Source organism: Prionailurus viverrinus, unplaced genomic scaffold, assembly GCF_022837055.1.
Source record: "Prionailurus viverrinus isolate Anna unplaced genomic scaffold, UM_Priviv_1.0 scaffold_42, whole genome shotgun sequence".
Classification (NCBI taxonomy): Eukaryota; Metazoa; Chordata; class Mammalia; order Carnivora; family Felidae; genus Prionailurus; species Prionailurus viverrinus.
In genome coordinates this window covers 3,880,097-3,907,972 of record NW_025927609.1, presented here as the reverse complement: position 1 = coordinate 3,907,972, position 27,876 = coordinate 3,880,097, and the positions used below count along the sequence as shown (strand labels likewise).

Below are 27,876 nucleotides of genomic sequence, written 5' to 3'. Positions count from 1 at the left end.
AGCCCACCACCGTGCCGATCAAACTCCAAGCCACGAGCCAGCAAAGTGCTGGGGACAAATGTAACTTGGGGCGTCTTACCAAAGGAAGACTTGGTTCGGCTTCAGTACAACGATGGTGGTTTTCCCAGAAAGATCTGCCTGACTCAGATGCTCCGGCTCTGTTTTGGGCACTGGAGAAATCCTGGAACTCTCATGCGCCAGGGAAGGTGCATCTCCATGCACTAGCACGCTGCCGTCTGGAGGGTCTGTCCTGCCAAACTTCAAAAGACAAGCCACTAGTCTTCATGCTTAGTCCTCGGGCTTCCCTTCCCCGGGCACGAACCCGGTCAGCGTTTTCCCTGGGGCCTCGGGTGGAGAGTGTGCTCACACTCCCGGAGTCCCCGACATGATGACGTTCACTCTCTGGAGCTGGTCCTCTGGCCCCTGGGCTCCCGGTCGTACCCCCACCCCCACCCCCACGTGATGGCCCCCGGAGAGGATGCTGGTGGTCTCGTGCAGACTTTAACCCATTGATTTTAGCTCCATTTCTTCAGGGAGCACATCGTGCCCTCATTTTCAGAAACGTGCTTGGGGGTTATTTGGGGGAGGAATCCGATCTATTATTTGGGGTATCGGCTGACCTGGCTTGTCTCTGGTTCTCTTCCAGTGAGGAACATGGACATAGGACGCAGGCTAAACCAGGGGTCGGGACGTCACGCTCTCTTTGGCATTTGATGTTAGGAAGAGATTGTCGGGTTTTCTTGTTTTGGGGACAAGCGTTAGAGAGGAACCACCCCTCCCCCAGCACTCCCGAGCCACCAGTCTGCAGTCATGTTGGGGGGCCTGCTGGGGTCCAGGAGCGCACTGACACCCTGTTTGTGTTCAGAACGTGACGAATACCGTGGTGAGGACCACCCTGAGGAACGACCTGTCCCCTGAGGGCATCATCCACCATCTGAAGATCCTGAGCCCCATCCGCTGTGCCTTCCAGAACGACCTCCTGACATCGTCAGGCTACACCCCAGAATGGGGGTGAGTGGAGAGGTCTCTCCCCACCCCTCTCCAGCTCACTGTCCACTCTAGCGCCCTTACTTTGGGTTTCTTTAGGATTTTTTAAAAATGTTTATTTATTTTTGAGAGACAGAGACAGAGTGTGAGCAGGGAAGGGTCAGAGAGAGAGAGGGAGACACAGCATCCAAAGCAGGCTCCAGGCTCTGAGCTGTCAGCACAGAGCCCGACACGGGGCTCGGACTCATGGACTGTGAGGTCATGACCTGAGCCGAAGTCGGACGCCCAACCGACTGAGCCATCCAGGTGCCCCAGCTTTGGGTTCCTTTAGGATTTTAGTCACTTGGGGACCCTTTTGTGAGACTGAATATAGAAACGGACAGTGGCCAGGACTTGGTTCGTAACCCCCAACGCCCCTAATACTTGTCCTCACTTCCAACTTAAGACCAACAAAAGAAAGCCAGATACGTACCCTCGCCAATCCCATAGGACACTCCAGTCCTGGTGAGCCCACCGACGGCTTCCGCATGACACGCCTGCGGCGCCTGGGGCCTCCCTTCCCCTCTCTGAGGATGCCCCTCCCCTGTCTGTCCTTGAGTCTCCTCCAAACTCACGTTGGGGGGCGACACACGGCTCCAGCCAGCTCGGAATCGGTAGCCTTGCCTGTTCTCATCTGGGCGGTCTTCCTTTATTTCCATACTTCTTTGGAGTTGCTTTTTGGGGAGCAATGGGAACGGTGGGGTCACAGGAGCGCACCTCCTGAAACCATCACTCTTGCAGGGTCTATACCATCATCGAGGACCTCCACGGTGCTGGCAGTTTTGTCACCGAGATGCGGTTGTTTATTGGGGACTCCCCTATACCTCGAAATTATAGTGTGTCTGCCAGTGATGATGTCAAGATCGAGGTGGGGCTCTATAAACAGAAGAGCAACCTCAAGGTGGTCCTGACCGAGTGCTGGGCGACACCATCCAGCAACGCCAGGGACCCGGTCATGTTTGGCTTCATCAACAACAGGCAGGTGTCGGGTGTGGGCCGCCTCCCAGACATGCACGGATATGGGGGCCGCGTCCCTGGGGGACCGGAGGGTGGCGGTCCTCGCCTCCCATGGGTGATGGCAGACACGGTGTGTGCAGTCAGAGGCTCTGCCGGGAAGCCCATCTGGGACGGGGATGGGAGGCCGGCTCCTCACTAATGAGCCACGTTCCTTCCTTCCCAGCTGCCCCATCCCCAACACACACACGAACGTGATCAAGAACGGGGACTCCAGCAAGGCCCAGTTTAAGCTGAAAATCTTCTCCTTCATCAACAACTCCATCGTCTACCTGCACTGCAGGCTTCGTATTTGCATGGACTCCCCTGGAAGCACGTGCAAAATAGTAGGTGTTTTACTTCTCTAACCTTGTGTCTGACTTGTGCCCCTGATCACCCTGAGGAGGGCCACTCTGTTATCTGAAGCCCAGGCTTTGGGCGGCTCTGGGGCCCGACCTCTGGGAGCAGACTCTGCATAAGGTGTGAAATGAGGTGTGGATGGCAGTCAGCCCATGGGCAGAGGACTCTGCAGCTAGCTGGCTAAGCTACATCCTTCCAGATGTCGTACCACATGTTGGCCATCCCATCCCATTCCCATTCCTATCCCATTTCCATTCCTATCCCATCCCATCCCATCCCATCCCCATCCCATCCCATCCCCCATCCCATCCCTATTCCATCCCATCCCATCCCATCACATCCCCATCCCATCCCATCCCCATCCCATCCCATCCCCCATCCCATCCCATCCCTATCCCATCCCATCCCATCCCATCCCATCCCAACCCATCCCATCCCATCCCTATTCCATCCCATCTCATCCCATCCCATCCCATCCCTATTCCATCCCATCCCATCCCATCCCATCCCATCCTCCATCCCATCCTCCATCCCATCCCTATTCCATCCCATCCCATCCCATCCCATCCCATCCCATCCCATCCCATCCCTATTCCATCCCATCCCATCCCATCCCATCCCTATTCCATCCCATCCCATCCCATCCCATCCCCAACCCATCCCATCCCCCATCCCATCCCTATTCCATCCCATCCCATCCCATCCCATCCCATCCCATCCCATCCCTATTCCATCCCATCCCATCCCATCCCATCCCATCCCATCCCATCCCATCTCATCCCATCCCATCCCATCCCTATTCCATCCCATCCCATCCCTATTCCATCCCATTCCATCCCATCCCATCCCATCCCATCCCATCCCATCCCATCCTCCATCCCATCCTCCATCCCATCCCTATTCCATCCCATCCCATCCCATCCCATCCCTATTCCATCCCATCCCATCCCATCCCATCCCATCCCATCCCATCCCTATTCCATCCCATCCCATCCCATCCCATCCCATCCCATCCCATCCCTATTCCATCCCATCCCATCCCTATTCCATCTCATCCCATCCCATCCCATCCCTATTCCACCCCATCCCATCCCATCCCATCCCTATTCCATCCCATCTCATCCCATCCCATCCCATCCCATCCCATCCCATCCCTATTCCATCCCATCCCATCCCCATCCCATCCCATCCCCCATCCCATCCCTATTCCATCCCATCCCATCCCATCCCTATTCCATCCCATCCCATCCCATCCCATCCCATCCCTATTCCATCCCATTCCATCCCATCCCATCCCATCCCATCCCATCCCATCCCATCCTCCATCCCATCCTCCATCCCATCCCTATTCCATCCCATCCCATCCCATCCCATCCCTATTCCATCCCATCCCATCCCATCCCATCCCATCCCATCCCATCCCATCCCATCCCTATTCCATCCCATCCCATCCCATCCCATCCCATCCCATCCCATCCCATCCATTCCTGGCCATGATGCAGTGGTGCTTCTCCTCCAGGTGCCTTAATCCATATTCAGGTGTAAAAACTTTGCTTTAATTTAGTATTATTTTTAGTAACATTGAGGGAACACTACTGAATCCCAGCCACTGTGATATTTAATAAGAGGGTTTTTTTTTTATTTTCATGTGCATGAATTTTGGATAATGAATAATTTTACATTCCCATTTCCGTAGACCTTTGAATGTGAAATATGCTTTGCAGTCCTGAGTTTTGAGAGCCCTTGTTCACACCACAGACAAGGATGTGAGCTCACTGTCACATGCGGTCTGCTCCCAGGACAGTATAGAGAACTCTGCTGGCCTTGGGTTCAGGGGCTGTGTGTTTGCCTCATCTCTGGGCAATGGGCTTGTTTCTGTGCTGCTCACAGAACCCCTACAGTCCCCCTCCCCGCCCCCAGGTCACCAGCCTCCGAGGATCCACGGGACACGCATAGGAGAAGAAACCCAAGGAACATCAATTTTGTTGATGTCACTTTTTCACACACAGTAGATCTTCCAGAAAAAAGGGTTGAAAGGGACACAGACCCCCGGATGACTGCCAGCTAGGGGTGTGCATGACCCTGCACCAGGCTCCAAGAGCCCCTCAGACATACTAAGAGTATTAATAGCCACAACCACCTCTGTAAGGAGGGGCCGGTTCTCAGATTCTTGATAATATGGCTTCACGCCTTCCTTTCCCAGCTTTCCTAGGAGAGGCATTGACTGCTTTTCTGTGGCTGCAGCTGCAGCTGAGACATCAGGAGTGCATTCTCTCACAGCCTGGAGGCGGGGAGCCCAAGATCAGCCTTGGGGCAGGGCTGGCTCCCCCTCAGGCCGCGAGGGAGAGTCATTCCAGGCTCTCCCCTTGGGGTGCAGACCCGGCTTTTCCCTGTGTGTTCATATCTTCCCTCTGTATGTCTGTGTCTGTGTCCAACATCCCCTTTTCCCAAGGACACAGTCATGTTGGACTAGGTACCCACCCCAATGACCTCACCTTCTCCTCATCTGCAAAGACTCTATTTCCAAATAAGGTCACATGCACAGGTACCAGGGGCTAGGGGGTCAACATCTTTTAGAGGGACAGAATGCAGCCCATAGCAGGTGTATTCTAAGAAGGTTCCACCGTGTCCCTGAACCTTCCTGCAAGGCAGAGGCATTGAAAGGAGCAGGTGGCTGCAGCTGGCCACAGCCATGGAGGACGCCAACATGACTCAGCACCGACAGAGGGCCTGAGGGGCCGAGGGGCCAGGGCTTGGAGGCCCAGTGGGCTGCTCTCTTGAACCTCGATTGCTCCTGTGATCCAGGCGGTCCAGGCCCCCAGGTCCCTCCCCTGTCTGAGCTCACCCACCCTCGACTTGCTGTCTCCAGCCAGATAGAATGTACGGATCAGGGTACCACCCCGATGGTCAGGACTTGTCTCCGAACTCAGTAGTTCTGCTCGACTAACTCGAAGTTTCTTTTCTTTCAAAACAACAGAATTGCAATGATGTCAAGTCCCCGAGAAGCAGCGAGGCATCCACCATACATCAGACATCCTGGGGACCCCTCGTCCGGTCTGAAGGTTAGTTGGTGACTTGGTTTAGACAGTCCTGAGTCCCATCTCACCAGCGTGGGAGCCACAACTCCGCCCCCCCCCCCCCCCCCCACTATAGCACCGCAGAGGCCGGGTCTAGGGGCCAGCCCTGCAGCTGTCGGGGAACTGGCCGTCCGGTGTCTGGGTGCCTTGGGAGGTTATGCCACTCCATCACGCGTCCCCAGGAGCCTCATCCAGCACACCCTTCCCTCTGGAGGATATGACTGCCTCTGTCCCTGGCAGCCAGGAGGGGTCCCCAATGCCACTGTCGGACCACTTTGCATACCAGTGCTATGCCCTGGAGACCCAGAGTGACATCTACCTCGGCAACCACGCAGGAGACAGGCTCTCGGGTGTCTCTTGTCACCCAGGTGGACACCCCCAATGCAGGGGGACTGGACAGAGGTGAACGTGGTGCAGGGGTGGCTTTGGCTCTGCTGCAGGTGCCCTGTCGTGGGTCCCACTCACTCTCACTGTGCTCCACGCACCCCGACTTCCTCACGGGGGTGAGCAGTTCTCTCCCCTGGGGGTGGGGACGGCTGGTGGCCCTGCACCGATTAGGAGTCCCTCCCTGTCCCCTTCCTTCAGAGCCGGGCACCAGTCTGCTTTCTGCCTCTGTTTTTGCCCCTCCTGGATAGTTCTATAGACAGGGTCATACTGTGTGCCGTCCCTTGTGACTCTCCCCTTTTACTAGGCATGATGTTTTGAGGTTCCTTCATGTTGAAGCACCCATTGGGACTTTGCTCCTTTCTATGGCCAGACAATATTCCGTTGTGTGGATGGACCACATTTGTTTATCCAGTCATCCTTTTTTTTTAATGTTTATTTTTGAGAGAAAGAGAGAGAGAGAGAGAGACAGAGTGTGAGTGTGGGAGGGGCAGAGAGAGAGGGAGACACAGAATCCGAAGCAGGCTCCAGGCTCCGAGCTGTCAGCCCAGAGCCTGACGCGGGGCTCGAACCCACGAACCGCGAGATCATGACCTGAGCCGAAGTCCCACGCTTAACCGACTGAGCCGCCCAGGTGCCCCTATCCACTCATCCTTTGATGAACGCTTGGCTTGTTTCCGCCCTTGGGCTGTTGTGAATAATGCTGCTATGAACATGGGTGCCTGAGTATTCGAGTCCCCATTTCCAACTTTTTTGGGTCCGTGCTTTCCTGTGTTTTTACTGGCCCTCGGGGTCCAGGGAACGCCCGCGCTCCTCTCCAGCGCCCAGCCGGGTCTCCACGCGCAGCCGAGCTCTCAACCTCCCCGCACCGTGGGCCCTGTCGCTCCCCGGGGGGCTAGGAGTTATCCAGAACACCGGGCGGGCTGAGCCGTCCTGGCTGATGCCCGCTCTCTCAGGCTTGGGACACCTGCTTTGTCCCCTTCGGAAACCCACACGTACACGGGCCCGTGCGGAGCCTCACAGCACGGTGCTCCGGGTCAGTCAGATCCCGATAATAAGGTCACCGAGCGGCGGACTCCGTGGTGAGCTCGCTCCATCGCCAATCCGTCCTAAGCCCTCCAGTCCACCCTGACCGTGAGGTCGCAGGGCTGGGGCCACGGGTGATGCACGGCCCACGGAGACGCGTCCCTCCTGGTCTGCGCGGACCTCACGGCTGTATCCGTCTCGTTCCCTGCAGGTGAGCGTCCAGGCGCGGAGCCGGGCCTGGGAGCCGGTTACCTGGTCCTCATCGTGGTGGCCGTCTTCGCCGTGGTGGCCGGGGCAGCTGCCCTTGTCCTCGCGCACTACCAGAGAATGACTGGCAAATACAGCTTCAGAGCCGGGCCGGACGACTTCGGCTACCAGGTGTTCTCTGGGTAGGCGGTCCCGGTGGGCCCGCAGGTGAGTGAAGAGCCACGCGCCTCCGATGCGCGCATCCTACCCTCGCCACTGGCGGAGACGACACGGCGTGTGCTGGGGGCTTTGGAGAACGGCGGGTGGCCGGTGGCACGTTCCGTGCCCCTTAGCGGAAAGCCCCCGAAGCTGCAGGAGGGGCGGGCCATCGGTTGTCCAGGTCAGGTTCTGTCCATTTGCACAAGGGCAGGCCTCGCGGAGCCGCCGGGGGGTGCGGCGAGACGAAAGCCGTCCCCGGTGCCCCTCCGAGGCCAGCCCTGTGCCCCCCGCTCCCGGGCGGCCCCAGGTGAGTCCCCGAGCCCCTGGTGCCTTGGTTTCTTCGTTTTTCCTCCTTTGTAGCAGGGCCGGGTGACGGCGGTACCACGCGCACAGAGGGCAGGAACCAGGCGAGGACAGGCAGACCCCTGGCGGCCTCTGGCACCTTGAGTGCTGAGTGAATCCGCGACTCCTCTCTGTCCCGTGTCCCCACAGCCTTGCCCTCGCCACGAACTGTGCCTCGTGTCCCGGATGATGTGATGGGCACACGCCTCTGCCTTGCCGTGTCCTCTCCGTGATTTTAAGTACCTGCGCCCCCGAGCGTGAAGTGGCTCTTTTGAGCCATGACGGTCACGGGTGCCCGGACCTCCCTCTGGGCCCGAATACAGCTCATCACAGACGGGTGACGCTTGTTCCGGAGGAGCGCCGTTTTCTTAGTGCCCGCCTGTAGGGGGGATCGCCCGGGCCTGGGATTTCTGTAAAGGCTTTGAGATTTAGAGAGAAAAAATCACAGGCCACGTCTGGCAGCTGTCGTTTGCTGCCTCCAAACACTGTTGGACTCCATGTGGTTACAGATGGTGGCCTGAGATGGGCTCTGGGCCCTGGAGCTGCCCCAAGGCATCCTGGGTGCCACCCTTCACCGGCACCCCTTAGCCACACCCCCTACCTGTACTCCTCCCCTGCTCCCCTCCCCTGCATCCTTCCCTTAGGCCCCTCCCCTGCACCCTTCCCCTGCGCCCCTCCCCTGCGCCCAGTCCCCTGTGTGTCTCTGGCCCCTCTGGCCTGCCAGGGAGCTCCCTCCCCTGACAGGAGTTAAGGACTCGGGAGGTGGCCCCGAACAAGGATTTCAGGTTGTCACTTCACCTCTCCCAGCAGGGGACATTCACTTCTGTCTCGCTCTCTCCCTCACAATCCCCATCACGTGAGAAGAGCCCACTCCGTAGGAATTTCCAGTGGGAAAATGGCAGATTCCCCGGTGGGACTGACTTGCCCAGGGCCACACTGAGTCCCCGGTGCTGGGGGACGTCCCACAGGGAATCTCAGCTCCCCCTGACCCCCGGCCTCATTCCTGCCTCATCACTGGCCTCCCTGCCGGGCACAGTGTGTGATGCCTGGCTTGGGACGGCCGCACCAACCACGTCCTCATCGTCCCCCCGCTGGCTGGCCAGAAGGATGCTTTTCTGCCCTTTCAATGCTCGGGGCCCTGATCCGTCCGACAGCAGACAGCTTCCCCCCAGACTCAGTGGGGTTTTCTGTCCACACACTCCCCAGACTTGAGCTGCGTTCTCCCCACGCCCTTAGCAACCCCATAGCTCATTGGGGTTTCTTTCTCTCCCCTCTCAAGCAGGCTCTTGGGGAAGGACCCTGTTTCTTACCGATATTGGCAAATACCCAGGAGTGCTGAGCGTGTGGGTGCATGAGAACCCTTCCTAAACACTGTAAACAAGTTAACTCCCTCAGGTTCCCGACAACCACGTGAGGCTGTGTTATTACCACTTTTACTGCTGGGGACCTGGGGCAGGCAGGTGAAGGAATGTCCTGGGAACGTAACTAGGAAGGGTCAGAGCTGGGATTCGGGTCTGGGGTCCATTCTTTTAGCCGCGGAGCTCCAGTAACTTAGACTAGCGTGCACGTGACTGGCAGGTGTTTAGAATGAAGCCCCTTGGCTTTTCCTTTCGTTGGAGACCCGGAGACATTGTATTTTAGCAATTATCTGAGAAATCCACAATTCTCTCCCTGGGGCTCCATGGTGCCCAGCAGTGGAGGGAGCAGTGTTGTGGTCTGAAGGAAGAACCCTCCTGGGGCCCTGAAGCCCCTGGGGACGTAGGTGCTGCCCCCACTGGTCAGGGTTCTCTGCCACCCCGAGGGCCCCAGCATGTGGGTGACTGGCAGTGGTTCAGGTTCAACGACACTCGATTATAACTAAGACTCCTTAGCACGGCACCTTCTAGTCTCTCTCTGGTTTGGGGCCCACGCAGTTTGAGTCATGGAGACCCTTCTGCTTACTGACCCATTGTGTCCTGTCCCCCATCAGGGGACACTGTTGTGTGGACATGCCCCTGTCTCCTCAGGCTCTTCCCCAGCCAAGGCCGCCTTCCCCACATTCAGCTCTTTATTCTCTTGAGATAAGACTTTGAACCAACCCAGCAAAGTGTGGTTGATAGGAGCTCCATCCTTGAAATGAGGAAATGGGGCCCAGAGAGCTCAAGTGAACCCTCTGAGTCACACAGCGGAGGCCAGATTAGCACACGTCCCCCACGGGGCGACGTTCCTTTCCGCGTGACTTCGTCTTCGTTAGGGGAGCTCCAGGAGCTGGTTTTGCAGGGATCACGCCTCTGCTTTGCCGCGGCCCCTTTGCTCCAGGACCTGATAGCATATGTGCACATTATCTAAGTTCTAGGAGCCACTGCAGTTCAGATGGGCAGAGTAAGACCGGGGCCAGCACACGAGGCCAGTCACCTCCCCGGATAGAGTTCCAAGGGAATTTCAGTGAATCTTACTGAATACTTAGCACGTGAATCCCAACAAGGATGCCAACGTTTGTCCTGCTCAGTTTCTGAGGACATCTGGTATGTGGGGGCAAGGTGACTCTGGATGTCCTCCCCACCTAAAATGAAAAAACACCGGAGGGAAAATTGGCCTCTCATCCTTTCTTGTTCTCCCGTGGCTTCTGTTTCCCAAGTGAAGGACATCTCTAACTGGGTCTCGAGTTCCTGCAAAAATGTGCTCTTTGAAAAACATCAAACAAACCGTCCCCACCAGGCTGGCACTCGGCGCGGCCCTCGGCACCGGGAGCCCCGAGTCTCAGTGTGTCCTCCGCAGACAGGACAATGGCACAAAGGCCCCGAGGGTGTGGTCGTCCGGCTCAGGTGTCCGGGCCAGGCGCACCTATGTGCTGACATTCACCGGAGCCCCATTCACCGGAGACCAGTCCAGCCGCCGTGGTCCCCGTTCCTCTGTGCCTTCTGGGAGCCGCTGCCCTTTTATTCGGGCACAATCTCTCACCATCCAGTGAGCATAGAAGTCCTGTCCTCGGGGTGATGGTCACCCTACACTACCCAGGCTCGGGGGGTATTCCTGCATGAACCTCTCCTTTCCGGCGTGCGCACTGACCCTGGTCACCTCCTTCTCCATGCAGGTGGCTGTGAATCAACCTCGGTTCTTAATCCATGAAGCATCGACGGAAACCTGCTCTGTCCCACATCCAGAGCTTGGATGAGTCCCGGGGGTGGTGAAAACACAGCCTCTGACTGACCCAGGAGACCCATCGTCTGTGTAGGTCCCAGATAAGCAATGCCCACCAGGCGGATATAAGAGCTTTTGGAGTAGGAAGTGGGGTGAGGGGTATGCCCCAGGCATGGGGATCTCCAAACAAGCTTGGATCCAGCCTTGCCATCACCCAGATCACCTCCACAGCCCCCAGAGCCCCCAGACTCTTTACCCTCCTAACTGGCTCAAGTGGTCCTTTCTGGTTTTGCTCACCACTGACATCTGTCACCTGCCACCCATCCCCCCATCCACTCAGTCACGTAGCTACCCATCCATTCAGCCATCCATTCATCCAATGCTCTGTCATATATATATTTCACATTTTCAAAGATATTTGACGGTGCACTTGGAGTTCTTTTAACAATAGGTCAGTCATAAATGCACTGCTAATGTTATTTTTAGTGGACATATATGCTCTTTAGCGTCTGCCTTTCCAGGACATTGTTTTTATTTACACAACAGAGACTCAAAAGACACTCCACTAATATGAAAATCTTTATAAGTAGAAATAACATTATATACATACACATACTCACTATTTTATATTTTTTCCAAGTATTTTCACAGCCATTTAAAAATACAATTTTACCCCAGGAGAGGTACTGTTTATCCATTGCACAATGGGAAAGCAGAGAAGAAATGGGTGAGTCACTTTCATATGGCCACAAAATGAATTAATAAGGAACTGGGTGTAGAATCTAAATTTTTACCTTAGAATGTTCTCCATTACACCATACTGATGGATCATGCTTTTTTACTTTATGTGAAACAAATTGGATTGTATTCGGTAGCTAATACCTGAAAGCGTCGCGTTTTTCCTCGATGAACTTAGAATTACAAGGTGGTCATGGTCTTTAATTCATGAGATTACTTTTGTTGAATGTAACTAATTGGAGATTAATTTTGCTGAGTGTAACTAACAGCGATTCGTATCTGGAGAATGCGAGTGTTTTGATTTAGTGGATAGTCTCAAGGGTCAGTAAAGCATTACAATATGTGGCTAACATTACAACATGTGGCTAAACTGATTTTGCACAAGTAGAATAAATCGCATGTGACATTGAACTGTGACCGTGCCGTTTGCTCTGTTCGGTTCAGTCGCCTCCCGGGCTTACCCGGAATCACTGAGTCCACGGTGCTGTGCTGGGCACTCTGGGGACACCGGGAACGTGTCTGCACCCATTTGTTGTGATATGGACTCGGTACCTGTCACTCGCCTGCCTTGAAAAGAGGCAATAAACGTTTCAGTCAACCCAGGTTTCAAGACCCGTGACTGGGTGGCTCACAAGCCTCCCACATGACTATGTTCACTTTACAGCGAAGGAAATGGAGACATCACGTGACCCTCCCGCAGTCAGCTAGGAAGTGGGGTCCTGGCGTTAGACCCAAGCCTGTCTGGTTGAAAGGTCGCCGCTCCTGCTCTGCTCCTGCCGCGGGCTGCGGTGGGACCTAAGCGTGACCGCGAACGTTCTCCCCTTGTCCATCTGATTGTTGCAACAAGCCTACGAGTTACGAGTCCCCGGTCCTGTTTTACGGACAAGCAAACTGAGGCTAAAATTTTAAACCACCGCTCCAGGCAGCTCACAGTGGAAACCCAGATCTTCTCCCTCCTAGTTCAGGCTCTTTCTGCTGCCCCGGAGAAGACTTAGTTGGTTCACTGGTGAGGCATGGGAGCCTTCGAGGACCTGAGAACTGAGTCCCTCCGAGCCGTGGAGAGAGCACCCAGGAGCTCGGCAAGGTGGGGGGCTTCGATTGGCTCAGGCTCTGGGTCCCTAGCAGTTCTCACATCGAGACACCACCTGCAGCCCCGCGTCCTTCCCAGCCCGGGATCCAGGCTGTGATGCCCTCTCTGCGCTCAAGGGTCAGGCGAGGTGAGAACCACCTGTATTTCCTGTGCACCCTCTACCCGGCCTGCACTGCCTCATACCGGCCACTAGATGGCGCTGCAGACCAGGGCGGGAGGTCCCTTTGTGTCTCCTGCAACCAGAGCCCTAGTTCACGTTCTGTTCTTGCTGGATTTGAGCCTTTTGCCTGCAAAGGGGAATCTGAAATCGTTCTGCAGGGCTTCGGGGTCCTAGGACACGATTCTGCTGGGGTGGGGCCGGGGGGGGGTCCCGGAAACAGCTCGGGAAACGGCGCCGGTCTTTCAGGATGGACGCGGCCGCCTGGAGAACGGTTATTTCCATGCGCTGGCCCTGCGCCTGTGTGGCCCCGGCCCGAGGGGACCCTGCTTTCCACCAGGACCGGCTGAGGGAGGGGACGCCTCCTCTCCTCTCTCTCTCTCTGTGTCTGGGAGGGAAAAGACAGCCACACCAGGAAACAGTCTGTGCAATGGAGCCCCCAGGGAATGAGCCAGTGGACCAGGCTTCCCTGGAGACTCCCGGGTGGGGACCGGTGGGGACCACAGTGGCCGCTTCCCGCAGGTTCCCGGGGCTCCAGCAAAGCCGGAGAAATGGCCGAATGGGGGAGGAAAGCCTTTGTGCCACAGGGTAGAAGTGCTTCCGGCCTGAACGTAGCCTGGACATCTTTCCAAGTCTAAGTGCTGGGGAGGTTATGGCCAGGCAGGGCTGGGGGCCTGTGGAGCGTGGAGGAGAACCGGGGTGCCCCAGGCTGGCCCCACAACTCAGGATGCCGGGTGTCTGCTGGGTGGGGGAGGGTCATTCCCAACTCCAGGGGCTGCAGATTCTTACTCTGTGAGACCCCGGACACCAGAGTGATTCTGATGGAAAGAAATAGATTAGGGACTTAGCGGGGAGCTCTTCAATGCAAGGACTACCTAGAGTTTGCACCCCACAAGGTAGCGTGTAATCGTGGGAGTCAGGGTGCTGCTGAGGTTACCGGCGCTGGCTCTCCCGCATGGGGCATGCCATCTAGCGTTGGTCGGGGAGTTTTGGGCTCCGAGTAGGGAAACATCAACTCCAACAGGCTTCCACGATAAAGACGATTCCTGGCCTCTTGCAAATGGCAAGTCCAAGGCAGGGTGGGCTTCAGGTGAGGCTTGCTCCCGCAGCTCTCAAGGACCCAGGTTTGGTTCATCTTTTTTGCGTTCCTTTCCTGGTTTCAGCTTCAGCCAACAGGTCCCTCTTAGTCCCCGGGTAGCTGTGAGGGGTGATCAGGATCAGGTGCTCCTTCATTCACGTATGGCCAAAGGATGACAGTGTCTCCCCTATTGACGAAAGGAGCTGGGATTACGTCCGGGTTGAAACATCCTGGGTCCTGTCCCCACCCTGAGCCAGTCACTCTGGCTAGGAGGGTGTCCCATTCTGCCTGCTGAGACCCGGGCACAGGCCACTTCCATCAAGGGGGTGGCCTCCCGCTGGTCAGTTTCAGCCAGCCAGAGACTCCCAGTGCACACGGGAGAGACACGGGGCCCACGTCGTGATTCTCACCACCAGGGCCTGGCCCCCAGGGCATCAGTCACCCCGATGGCTGAGGGTGGACACACGTGGCGTGACACACACATGGACACACGCTACCTTGGGAGGCCCGTGTCAGCACCCGAAACCGTAGGAAGAGAACAGAGACCCCGAGACATTAGGGACCTGCCCCTGTTCGAGCAGTCGGTGCAGGAGCTGGGCCAGATTTCCCAGAGTGTGGACTGCAGAGCATGAGTCCCACGGGTGTCACCAGGTGCTCCGAAGTTGGGAGGAGGGGCTTATGTTCCAGCACATGTGAGAACGCCTGGCTACGACTCCGGTGGTTTGTGACAGGGCCTCTTAGCTTGCTCGAGTACGTGCTGGCCCCGCAGGCATCCCAGGCCTGGCCACGCCGTGCCCTTGACCTTCACACTCCTTCTCGAACCCCCCAGGGGAGCAGCGGAGAATATTAAAGACACGACACGGGGTGGGGGAGCACTGTGCCTGGCCCCCGAGGTGGGCTTGGGTAAACACTAGCCCCATGCCCGCCCTTGCTCCAGAACTTTCCTCCTTAAGGTGGACCTGGGCTCACCATCTGCCATGACCAAAGGGGCTGGGACCATGGGGCAGAACCTTGAAACAACAATGCCCTCAGTCTCCCTTCGCGGGCTGTGTCAGAGGCCCCGAGACTTTGCCTTCCCGGGACCCCTCGTCACCTGGCTGCAGAGGAGGGCGGCCACGGAGCCCTGGTGGCTGGGGGGAGGGGGCACCTCAGCGCTCACACGGTGCAGGAAGCTGTGTCGCCGTCGTGGCCTGTATGGCCTCTGACCCCCGTGGGCTGGCCGGCCCGCCCTCCGTCTGGGGAAGATCGGCTCACCCCGATGCCCATGAGCACGGGGGTCTTAGAGCCGTCAGCCCTTTGCTCGAGGCAGTCCTCCCTCACACTCCTCCCCCACTTGACCAAGGAGGGCCACGCCGATGTCCTCTGGTGGGTCCCCTACCTGCAGCCCGAGCTTCAGCTGACATAATCCGGCCCCTTCAGGGCCCTGGATGCTCGGGACAGGAAGGCACATCCCCCGCACCCCTTCTCCCCCCCGGGCCAGCTGGTGTGATTCCTCACCCTCTCGGGGCAGACGGGCCCTGCACCCGGCAGGAGCCTTCTCACCAGCCTGTCCGTTCACAGAGGCTGCTGGCCACTTATATTCCCTCCTCGGGGAAGTGTCCCCCCTCCCACGTCCTGGGGCGACCCAGCTCTCGGGGGCCACAGAGAGCTCCCCACCCCCCACCTCACCCCCAGACGGAGACGATGCCAGGGGCTGCAGAGACCTCTCCTCCGGAAGCCTCCCTTACCTGCAGTCAGGTGGGCTCCCCAGGGGGAGGGGCAGGAACGATGTGGGGGTCGGCGGGAGGAGGTGCCTCGGGATCAAGTGTACTGTCCCCGGGCGTGCCCGCCGTCCCGCTGCGGCTTCCTGGCCCTCGGCTCCCAGGACTTCCTGGCTGCGCCCACCGGGTGCTGACCAGGGCCCATCAGGGGGCTACTCTGCACAGGGAAAGGGGGGTCGGGGAGACGGAGACCCAGTCTGGCATGCCCCTCCCCCATCCCGGCTTTGCTGGGGGAAGGCTGACAGGCAAATCCCTCTCTCCCATAAAGGGCAGGCGTCATCTGAATCCTGTTCCAATGGAGCCACGGGTCAGGGACATTTTGGGGGGAAGGAGGATGTGCCAGGGGTCCCCCAAGGCCATCTTCATGTTCGGTGACCTTTCCAAGGACTCACAGGACACCCGGGCTTCGTTTGTTGTAACACAAGGGTGCAGATGACAGTCGGCAAAGGAGGAGACGCCCAGGGAGGAGGCCCAGAGAGACCGGAGCAGGAGGCTCACCCGAAACCCAGAGCTGGCCTCCGGGGATGGGTGGGGGCTTGGCCCAGGGCCGCCTGCCCCGGAGCGGGGAAGCTTCCCTCGGTCGTTCTGGCCGCCTCGTATTTTACTCATCCCTCAAGTGTTTATAAATCCTCTCTTTAGAGTAGAAGAAGTTGCCATCAGCTCAGCAAAATAAACATGTTGGTAACCATGGTGATTTGGATATTTCCGTACTAGGCAGAAACGACCTCGGTTTTTTTTTTTTTTAATTTTTTTTTTTTCAACGTTTATTTATTTTTGGGACAGAGACAGACAGAGCATGAACGGGGGAGGGGCAGAGAGAGAGGGAGACACAGAATCGGAAACAGGCTCCAGGCTCCGAGCCATCAGCCCAGAGCCCGACGCGGGGCTCGAACTCACGGACCGCGAGATCGTGACCTGAGCCGAAGTCGGACGCTTAACCGACTGCGCCACCCAGGCGCCCCACGACCTCGGTTTAATACGTTTATCCAAGAGTTTGGTTCAAGGCAGAATTGATGCGACTGAAAAACTTTAGCCTCGGGGGACCAGTATTTCTTTTCTCTTTCTCTCTTCTTCCTTCCTTTCTTCCTTCCTTCCTATCTTCCTTCCTTCCTTCCTTTTTTCTTTCTTTCTTTTTCTTTTTCTTTCTTCCTTCCTTTCTTCCTCTTTCTTTCTTTCGTCCTCTTTCTTTCTTCCTTCCCTTTTTCTTTCTTTCTTTCTTTCTTTCTTCCCTTTTTCTTTCTTCCTTTCCTCCTTCCTTCCTTCCTTTCTTCCTTCCTTTCTCTTTCTTCTTTCTTTCTTTCTTTCTTTCTTCTCCAGTTAGCTATCATACACTGTAGTCTTGGCCTCAGGAGTAGAACCCAGTGATCCATCACGTACATAGAACACCCAGTGCCCGTCCCAACAGGTGCCCTCCTAATGCCCATCCCCCATTTAGCCCATCCCCCACCCACCTCCCCTCCAGCAGCCCTCAGTTTATTCTCTGTATTTAAGAGTGTCTTACAGTTTGCCTCCCTCTCTGTTTTTATCTTATTTTTCCTTCCCTTCCCCTATGGTCATATGTTAAGTTTCTCAAACCCCACCTATGAGTGAAATCATATATTTGTCTTTCTCTGACTCATTTCGCTTAGCATACTACACTCTAGTTCCATCCACATTGTTGCAAACGTCAAGTTTCATTCTTTTTCGTCGCTGCGTGGCTCACCTTTGTATATAAACCACATCTTCCCTACCCTTTCACCAGTTAATGCACATTTGGGCTCTTTCCATAATTTGGCTATTGAGGAAGGCACTGCTATAGACTTTGGGGTGCAGTTCATAGCACTGCGGGGACCAGCATTTCTCACCTTCCTGTATGTGTCCACCCTCATTTCACAGCCTTCGGAGCCCCAACAAGCTGTAGCTGCCGGTGCCCCGGCCCGGCCCCCGAGGCCACCCCCGGCGCCCCAGGCCTGCAGGCTCTTCCACTGTGGCTGATGTCCTGCGCATGGCACTCTGGGCCCCCTTCCCCAGGGCCCGGCCCCGCCGGGTGTGGGGTTTCTTTCTCACGAAGCTGGTGCCCAGAAGCCCAAGTATTGCAAAGGTCACAGGCTAACTCCAGTCTTATCCCTGTGGATTTTGTGACTGAAGGAAAGAGAGAGGAGCGGGAGAGAGAGAGAGAGAGGAACAACAGAACCCCAAGGAACTAAAAGTAAGATAAAACGTAGTCAGCTTGCCGAACTTTCAGCGGAAAATTATCCCCAAGTCACCGACCGCACACATCTCGAGTTTGGAGCTGCGTCTACAAGCATCTGTGAAAGTGAGGAATAGACCCCGCCCGTGTCGCATCGTCGTGGGTTCGGGGAAGGCCTCCGAGGAGCAATTCCAAGCACGGAGCCATGTCTGTATTAAGATGCAAGGTTGAGTCCTTGGCCCTGTAACGGGACATGGGTGAGGAGTGCGGAGACGCCTTGGGAGTGAACCTCCCATCCCCCCCCATCCCCCCCACCCCCCTCCGCCCGTTCGGATAGAGAGCCCTCACCGCCCCCTCCCCACAGAGGAGGGGTTCTGCCAGTGGCTGCTCCAAGGGATCCGGTCCCTGTGCGGGCACACTGTTGGAAGCATTAGGAGTGTTTTGTGACAACCACGTTAGAATATTTAAAAAATTCACAAAACACCGTACGGCTCCCTTCCTGTGGCTTTTCTCTCCTCGTCCAGCAGAGTCCAGAAGGTTCTGTGGTCTCAAATGCACGGATAAGGGAGGGCGAGGCTGGGTGCCCGGAGGCTGGACACACCGGGGCTGAGCCTGACAGGGCCAGCCTGTTGGGTGCTCCTAGGGGTCAGTGACCCTCGCGGGTCACCAGGGGCTGGGATCAGGGCAGGCGTGAGGGAGGAGGGCCTGGAGAAAAGTCCCAGACGCTGGTGCACCCTTCCACTGTGAAGTGTGGTCACAGGCTCCGTGGGGACTGTGACCTTGGACCTCAGTGCCCAGCAGGGAGCTTGGCTTTCCTGGAGGCCCCTGGCAGGTGGGCAGCGGGCAGAAGACTTTGCTGGGTCTGGGGTCTGGGTCTGGAGTCCCGGGGAGGCACACAGGTTGCACCTGAGTCAGGGCCCCACAGGGCCAGCTTTCTGGCCTGGGAAATGGCCGGAATGTGCCGGGATGCCATCGGAGCGCCCTGAGCACGAGTGACGGGAGAAGGGTTTTCCCCAGGCTTCCGGCATCAGCATCCAGGGGGTGGGGGAGGGGTCTGCCTCGCGGGTTCCCAGGCCCCCCCTGCAGAGGTTCTGATTCAATAAACCAGGGGTAGCCTCATCTTTCGCGCATGTTTCTTCAAGCTTCAGCCTACCCGCCCCGCTTAACCGATGGCCCCGCTGCTCCCTGCCCATCTGACCCAGAACCCTCGAGCCCCTGGACTTTCTCCCTGGGCAGCCCACGAGCACGCAGGACCCCCAGAGAAATGGCAGTTTTGGGTCTCCCCCGCTGCCTGTGACCACCTGCTCCATGGCTGACCGTCTGTATCGTCTGCAGGACTGAAGAAATGAGCGACCTCAAGCGGCCCTGTGATTCTGGACACTGCGGACACTTCATGGGGCCCCGTGAGCGCACCTCAAACCCCGTCCTCAGGGTCATACAGCCCAGCACGCGGGCGGCACTGCCGGGTCCTCGGCCGCCAGGGTCTGACTTCCCGGGAAGCACACACTAGAGCTTTGCCCTCTGTGGACCTGCCCCTGCCCCCGGCCCCGGCCCCCAGCCCCTCACACCGGGGTCTTGAGCTTTTCTGCTCGCCCCAGGGGCCCCATCTGGGGTGCTGATAGGGGGACGGGGAGAGGCAGCAGCTGGCACCACCAGGCCAGCGCGGTGGGAGGATGGCGGGGGGCCTGGCACCCCAAAGGCACCCCGCCCCCCTCCTTGTGCCCTTGCTCTGCTCCCCGGGCAATGAGTCAACTGGCCTTGGAGGCCAAAACCCTTGAGGCTGGAAGGGCTCGGGGACCCTCGGGTGCGGGATGAGACGGCGAAAGACAAAGTCTGCGGGGACCTGGGGTGTCGGGGAGCCTCTACAGCAGGTGTCCCCTCCTCTCAGCAGGTGCTTGGGTAAACCTGCGGTCTGCGTCCAGGTCCCAGCCCCGCCTCCCCGCACCTGCTCTCAGGTGAGACGCAGCTGGAGCAGCTGGGCAGCTGGAAACCTGACCCTTGGGCTCCGGAGGTGGGGGTGGGGGTGGGGCGATGGGGGGAGGGGGAGGGCCCTCCTCCCCCCGGCCCAGCTGTGCCCGAGAAAAGAGGCATTTTCTGCTCTGCTGATCCGTCTGAAGGACACAACGCCCAAAGATGGCTTTCTCCCAAGTCATTAAAGGACAAAGGCAAACAAAAACACCAGTGGCCTTGCTGGCCCGGGGCCACGCCGCGGTCAGGAATTAGGCATTTTCTGCAGCTGCAACTATTGGGAAACAATGCACAGCGGTCGTTGTCCCCGGGACGTGGGCTAGTTCCCAACCACCGCTGTTTCTGGGGGAAAGAGCACCCAGTCTTCCCAGGGAAGCTGGTTTCGTCAGGACTCAACCCTCCCCGCGCCCTGTTTTCGCAGCGGTTCAAGGGGACCCGCGCAGAGCGTCACATTCATAATCCTGATTAATCCTCATAAAGGCCTGATGTCATCAATCCCGCTGCCCTCCTGCCTCTTTTAGTGAGGCTCGGTGACCCCCACGGTTGCTCCCCGGAGTCGGGGGCCGGGGGAGAGAAACATGGCAGGTGTAACAGGCTTCCACAAGCTTGGTGGCTTAAACCCCCGTGAATTTATTACCTTGCACTTCTGGAGGCTAGAAGCCTGGCACAAGTCTCGCTGGGCTGATTCCGGGTGTGGGCAGGGCAGGCTCTTCTGGGAGGCTCGTGGGGGAGGTGGCCAGCTTCCAGAGGCCACCCGGTTTCCTGGCTCGGAGCCTGCCCTCTACCTCCACGGCAGGTCGTCGGGGCCAGGCTCTGGGCTCACATCGCTCTGAGCTGCCCCTTGCCTCCTCTGCCACACTGAAGGATCCTGGGGACTCCTTTGGACCTTTGGGTAACCCAGAATAATCTCCCTATTTTTTTAAACAAATTTTTAAAAATGTTCATTTAGGGGCGCCTGGGTGGCGCAGTCGGTTAAGCGTCCGACTTCAGCCAGGTCGCGATCTCGCGGTCCGTGAGTTCGAGCCCCGCGTCGGGCTCTGGGCTGATGGCTCAGAGCCTGGAGCCTGTTTCCGGTTCTGTGTCTCCCTCTCTCTCTCCCCCTCCCCCGTCATGCTCTGTCTCTCTCTGTCCCAAAAATAAATAAAAAATGTTGAAAAAAAATTAAAAAAAATAAAAAATAAAAAAAAATAAAAATGTTCATTTATTTTTGAGAGAGAGAGAGACAGAGGGAGCACTAACGGGGGAGGGGCAGAGAGAGAGGGAGACACAGAATCCGAAGCAGGCTCCAGGCTCTGAGCCATCAGCACAGAGCCTGACGCGGGGCTCAAACTCACGAACCGTGAGATCATGACCTGAAGGGAAGTCAGACGCTCAAGCAACTGAGCAACCCAGGCGCCCCTGGAATAATCTCCCTATTTTAAGGCCGGCTGATTAACATCTTCAGTTCTGTCTGTTACCTTAATCCCTTTTGCCCAGTAAGAAATAGCTTCACAGGGTCTGGGGTTGGGACCCAGGAGCTGCACATTCATATCTGTGTTCTCCATGCAGCCTTTTACACATCACTCGGACTGGCCATTCCTACCTCTGAGGTCCGTCTGTCCCTATAGGGTGTGCTGGTGCCCAGCATGAGCTGGTATTAATAAGCCACATAAATGCACAGTTAAATAAATTATGTATTAGGGGCACCTGGGGGCTCAGTCGGTTGAGCATGACCTCCGACTTCGGCTCAGGTCGTGATCTCACGGTTCGTGGGTTCGAGCCCCGTGTCAGGCTCTGTGCTGACAGCTCGGGGTCTGGAGCCCGCTTCGGAGTCTGTGTCTCCCTTTCTCTCTGCCCCTCCCCCGCTCGTGCTCTGTCTCATAAATAAACATTTAAAAAAATGAATTATGTATTAAGACACAGATAACGAATGCTCAAAATTCATCACTTTCCATTATTTTATTACGTGTTACCGTCGCCTGCGTTCTGTGGTTATTTGTGTCTACTGGCCCAGAATGGTGGAAATGCTGGCTCTTTGCCGACCGCACATCTCGCCCCGGCCCTGCGTTCCGTGCTATCGTGGTGATGGCTTGTGATTGTCCACAACTGGGCAGTGAGCGCCGTGGACACGAAGAAACACTGTGCATGACAGTGCGGGCAGCACTGACATTTTTTGCTGATTATTTAGACTTGAGAAACGTGATGGAGAACGTATTAATGCAGATGAACTGAATGTGCCTTGTCTGTAACGGCTGCATCGTGAAAAGCACAAAAAGTCGTCCAATCGAAATCGAACCGAAACCAATACCAGAGTTAGGCACCGTCATCGAGAGCGTTCTGCGTAAAGCCATTGGCTCTGTGGAATTTGCAACAAAAAGTGCTATTTTGTTATTATTGGCAAACGGCACGCTGAGCTCCCTTTATGCCAATGGAATGGAGAGGAAACGGACGTACGCGGCTGTGGGCTGTGGGCTCACCCTCTTCACCGCTCAGTCTTTCCAGACGCTTCTCTGCTCGTACACATGCTGTTTGCTCAGTGTGGCGTAACCCACCCCACCCCACCCGTCCAACGTCCGGCTGACCCTGCTGTTCCCATGGGCACAGCCCGGGAGCCGTCTTGCCCAGGAGACTGCCTTGGCCCTGGGGGGGTTCAGTGGCCCTTCTGTGCTCTCATCACCCGCAAGTCCCCTATCTCAGCTCACACCACACCCCACAGAATCAGACTCACTTCTCCGTTTTTATCCCCGGGCCTGGCTGTGCACAGAGTCTGACAAGCCCTACGTGGCAGGTGCTCAACGAAACCCACCCCAGGACTGTTCCTGACTCGGGGAGGCCTCCTGGTCTCTCCCGGGACAGAAGGAAACAGGAGAGGGAGGACCCAGACTGATGCAGACGTAATTCTGAAGGCAGAGGAGGGGGCTTCTGGGCACATGGTGGGGTGGGGGGGTGTCTGGAGGGAGGACCCCAGCCACCCCTTCGAACGCCTGCCACCCCTGACAAATTGTGGATTATGCGGATCCACGGGGACAGGAGCCCAGGACTCCGGGCAGATTAGCCGCCTCCCCAGGGAGGGGATCCTGGGAACCGAGATCCTCCCCAGGTGCGCTAGGAAGATAAACAAAGGGAAGTGAGGCAGTTAGTAGGGATGGAGCTCCCAGGGGAGCCCCTGGCACAGTCGGCCCAGATGTGGGGGCCATCCACATGGCCCCCTTCCTCCACCCGCGTCCGGGCTCAGTGGCAAATGGTGGGAGGCCCTCACAGGAGGCGATGCGAGCCTCACGGACGGCTCGCTGCTTCCCACGGCTAGGACGACGGGGCGGGGGTGCAGGGGAGACCAGACGGGACCCAGGAGGGACGCCAGGTCAGGTGGTTGTAACGGTGGCCGCGACGGTGGGACCCTGCCTTGCCAGACGCCGGGCCAGGCCCGTCCACTACGAACAAGGCGGCATCACCCCGTTTTGCGGACGGGAGATGGAGGTTTGCACCTGGTGAACGTCAGGGCCAGGACAGCTTCTTAGACCCGAGCCCCGAGACCACACAAAACGCCTGCCAGCTGTGGCCTTAAAATACTTGGTGCCAGGGCACCTGGGCGGCTCAGTCGGTTAAACATCCGACCTGGGCTCAGGTCATGACCTTGAAGTTCATGGGTTTGAGCCCCCCCCCCCCCCCCCCCCCCCGCCCCGCAGGATCTCTGCTGTCAGCACAGAGCCCGCTTTGGATCCTCGGCCCCCCTCTCTCTGCTCCTCCCGCACCCTCTCTTTTCTCTAAAACAAATAAACATTAAAAAACTCTTAAAAAAAAATACCCGGTGCCGTCTGCAAATTCCTCACCCGGCCTGAGGTTGCCGAACCCCCCCAGGGGCACCTGTCCAGCCCTCTGGCCTCACCCGCTAGGGGCTCCTCGCCTGCTCTGGCCCAACCCCAGCTGGAGGCACCTATCCCGGTGCCTCCTCTCCTTGGACTTGGAGTTTGGAGAGAGCGGACGCCACCGGGAACCCCCCGGGGAAAACTTGGCCTGGGCAGGTAGGAAGGAGAGGCAAGGAGACGCGGCCTGGCCACAGAAGGACGGGGCAGCTGGGGGCAGGGCGGCGGAGCTCGTGGCCTCGGCACCAGCCGTCTCCCACGGCTGCGGGGTCTGCCTGGACTCTTTCTACGTCTCCCGGGCGTGGCCAGGTTACTGTGGCCCACAAGGAGCTACGTTCTCCTCCAGGCCGCAGAATGTCCGGACGATACGGGAGGGCCGGGAAGCGTTCCTGGGGCGGCTCCAGCTGGGAACGTGGCCAGAGTCTTCAATGACTTTGTGGCGAGAGAACTGCTCCCGATCAGGCAGGTGGTGGGGGGTGGGCTTCACGGTGCTGACGAGGCACGGGCAAAGGTCCCCTGGGTTGCTCGTTTGTCTTACCCCAGCTGCTCACACCCCCACAGGGGCACACGCACACTCACACACGGGACACGCGAGGGCGCACAGAGCGCCCCCAGTGGCCACGGGAGGGATGTGCTGCCCCGAGTTGCTCCCGTCTGCACACTTTCAAGCATAACGTCTTCCAACGTTCCTAATCCCTGTTGCCACCATAGCCTCCCTCCAACAGTCTCCCGAGGAAGGCTTCGTTCTTCCCCGTTCACGTTCTGCAGGGGGCCCGGGCGAGGAAGGGTGGGGTGAGGAGGGAGGGAGGTGAGGGGGTGAGGGCTGGGGCTGCGGCAGGACGGCAAGTGGCCTGAGCCTGGACAGCAAATGCGGGTGGGCCAGGAGTGAGCGGGCGAGCCCAGGTGAGAAAGTTCCATTGACCAGGCTTGTGTCCAAGCCCCACCCTCGGCCAAGGGGGAGGAGCCCCACGGCTGACGGTCCCCTAAGCCTGCCCACGGTGGCCAGCGGTCAAGGGCCGCCTCCGAAGTCAGGGATCTGGGACTAATCTGACTCCCCAGCCCTTGGTTTAGTGTTGCACAGAATTGGTAGGTGGAATCGGAGGCCACATGTTGCAACGAGATTCAAATGACAACCTCGGGGTAAAGAGCCTGTGGACACAGGTGTGTTTGAGGATGTCCCACGCTGGGGCCCGTCCGATGTCGTGTAGACAAGCTCACGGTGCTGAAAACGTGTGACTCTGAGAGCGGAAAGAACTTCAGCTCCCTGGGATTGTACTTAAAGTCAAACTGACATTCGGTCCGTGTCTTACTGTCGTAAAACCGAGTCACTACCAGCAAAGCAGCTTCCCTGTGAGATTCTACTTACATTATGATGGTTTATTTTATATGACTCTGGGCCTGGAGACTGCGATGCCCGTTGTGCTTATCTGTGCTGAGAAATTCTGTATCGTCACATTTTGTTCGTTATGGGAAATTGGATTTGCTCATCGACCTCATTGTATTTAACCCACGGACTACTTTGTTTTAATAACCCCAGCAGCGAAATAAAAGAATGGCCTTGGATTTTCTCTGAGTAAGGACAGCATCTGGTTTCGCCCTCATGTGGAAAATGATGCAGTGAAAATGTAAATGGCGCTTAGAGCGCATACACCAGTAAAATGCCCTGCAAGTCTTCCCGTCTAAAGAACAACGGTGGTCTACGGGTGCCTGTTGGCTCAGTTGGTTGACTGTCTTGACTCCTTTTTTAAAAATTTTATTTATTTTGAGGCGGGGGGGGGGACAAGAGACAGGGGGAGAGAGAGAATCCCAAGCAGGCTCCATGAGGTCCGCACAGAGCCTGACGTGGGGCTCGATCCCACAAACTGTGAGATCATGATCTGAGCCAAGATAAAGAGTTGGACGCTTAACTGACTGAGCCACCCAGGCATCCCTGAGCATCTGACTCTTGATTTTGGCTCAGGTCATGATCTCATGGTCTTGAGATCATACATACAGGGTTGTTGTTGTTTTTTTCTTTTCAAAAATTTTTCAAAGTTTATTTACTTATTTATTTTGAAAGAGAGAGACAGAGAGGGAGATGGGCAGAGAGAGAGAGAGACACAGAGAGAGAATCCCAAGCAGGCTCCACGCTGTCGGTGCAGAGCCTGATGCAGGGCCTGAACTCATGAACCATGAAATCATGACCTGAGCCCAAATCAGGAGTTGGACCCTTAACCATCTGAGCCACCAGGCACCCCATACATACAGGCCTTGAAGGCGAGCATAAGAAAAGGTTTGGGGTGGGGTCCTCCATATATCAAGGCACAAGAAATGTCCTCAGACTCTCTGGATCCCTGCAGGCATAGCCCACACACCTAGCATCTGACGATTAAACTTTTGCCACGTGTACATGTTCTAGAACGACTGGATCAGTAGAGCCAAGCAAGCCTACAAAGAGAACAGATGTTAACTGCAAGCAATTCTATTTGCTAAACTATTTGCGCGATTTGATTCATATCTGATTCTTTCCAGCAGGTGGCAAATTCGGAGGACAGAAGTGACCTTTTATGCTTTTATCTTAGGGCGGTCGTCCCTCAAATATTTCTTCAATTAACAGTTCAGATCCTCACAGTAATCCTTGCCCTTAAGTAGCTTAGCATAATAAATGAGCAAATGAGCCTGCTTAGGATTCTCTGTCACCTCCCCCCCACCACCTCCAGGGCCCGCACTTTCTCTCTCTCTCAAAAACAAAAACAAAAGCCAGTGGTCTAAGTCAGCACTCCCCTCTCCCTCGAGGAAGAAGAAGGAGGACAGTGGCATCAAGTCTCTGTGATGGGGCGAGGCCACCCACGAGACCTCCGCCAGAAGACGGGCGGGAGGGATAGGAGAGCAGTGGCGTAGGAGGGACAGAGAGAGGACCCCGGCCAAGGGAGGGTCTCTCGAATGGACGGGACAGGCGAGGCTGGTGCGCGGGCACCGGGAGCTCCCCAAGTCCGCGTTGGTTCTGGGAAGCAGAGCACGTGGGGCGGGAGGAGGAATTACCCGGAAGCGTTGTGTGGACGCGGCACCTTATCACAAAAAGAGAAAGTGGAATCTACAGAAATCCGAGGGAACTATGGTCAAGGGCACGTCAGGTCATGTACGTCAACGGGATGAACTTAACAACGAAAAGCCCCATTCTCTGCCCTATCTAGGAGGCACTCCTCGTCCCGGAGACAGAGAAAGGCTGAAAATCCGAAGGAGGAGCGAAGGCACAGGTGGTTGATGTTGGCCGAGGCGGAGATGAGGTGCAGACGCGTGGAGGAGCAGGGCCAAGATGGGCTCCTTAGAATAAAGAATGCAGTTCGTAACAACTCAGCCCAGCTGTGGATGCTTACATACCAAATATGCTCCAGCACGGACGGTGCAAAAACTAGAGAGGGGGTGATGTGTACACAGGGTCACGGTACTAACAGGAGGCTTTTACATATGTTTTTTAAACATTTATTTATTTATTTTTGAGAGAGAGAGAGAGACAGAGTGTGAGCTGGGGAGGGGAAGAGAGAGGGGGAGACACAGAATCCAAAGCAGGCTCCAGGCTCCGAGCTGTCAGCACAGAGACCGATGCGGGACTCGAACCCACAAACCGCGAGATGGTGACCTGAGCTGAAGCTGGATGCTTAACCAACTGAGCCACCCAGGCACCCCAGGTGCTGGTCTTTCTACCAAAGAATAGGACTCCGCTGTTAGGTGAATGCCACGGTTTGTTATTCTCCTGATGACAGTCTCCCAAGCTGATTCCAGTGTTTGGTTGGTGTGGATTAAGCCGCTGTTTCTGGTACAATCTTCTGATGCTTTTTACTTCCCTTGGGTAAGCACCGACGAGTGGAAGGCTGGCCCAGGGGGCGGGTGTATGTTCAGTTTTATAAGGCCCTGCCAGGCATTTCTCCAAAATGGTTGCACCGCTGTCCCGTGCCCACCCACCCCCCCCCCCCCCCGCCTCCTGCCGCCAACCAGTGGATGAGACTTGAGCTGGACCACGTCTTTCCCAACATTTGGTGCTGCCATTCTTTTTAATTTTAGCCACGCTGGTGGGTGTGGAATAATATCTTGTGACTTATTTAGGTTTTCCTGATTACTAATGATGTTGAACATTTTTGGGGGTGCTGTTTAGACATTTATCTGTCCTCCTTTGTCAAGTAAAATAATAGATGAATGTCTACCAGGTAAGTATTTGTGTATCAACATTTATTTGCTCACAGATGAACATTATAAGACTAAAGATTCTATTTTTTTATGTTTATTTATCTTTTGAGAGAGAGAGAGAGAGAGCATGAGTGGGGGAGGAGCAGAGAGAGAGAGGGAAACAGAGACTCTGAAGC

General features: G+C 56.7%; 1 protein-coding gene across 1 annotated transcript in view; it reads left to right on the top strand.

Moving 5' to 3' along the window:
- UMODL1 (uromodulin like 1) overlaps positions 1–11,860 on the top strand; it is a 62,872-nt gene extending 51,012 nt beyond the window's left edge. Inside the window, exons 16-21 of the mRNA XM_047847090.1 lie at positions 866–1,011; positions 1,768–2,004; positions 2,207–2,366; positions 5,357–5,441; positions 7,078–7,280; positions 10,687–11,860. Of these exons, the coding sequence (XP_047703046.1) occupies positions 866–1,011; positions 1,768–2,004; positions 2,207–2,366; positions 5,357–5,441; positions 7,078–7,259 (810 nt within the window). The 3' untranslated portion in view covers positions 7,260–7,280; positions 10,687–11,860. The remainder of the gene's footprint in view (positions 1–865; positions 1,012–1,767; positions 2,005–2,206; positions 2,367–5,356; positions 5,442–7,077; positions 7,281–10,686) is intronic.
- Positions 11,861–27,876: the final 16,016 nt, after the last annotated feature.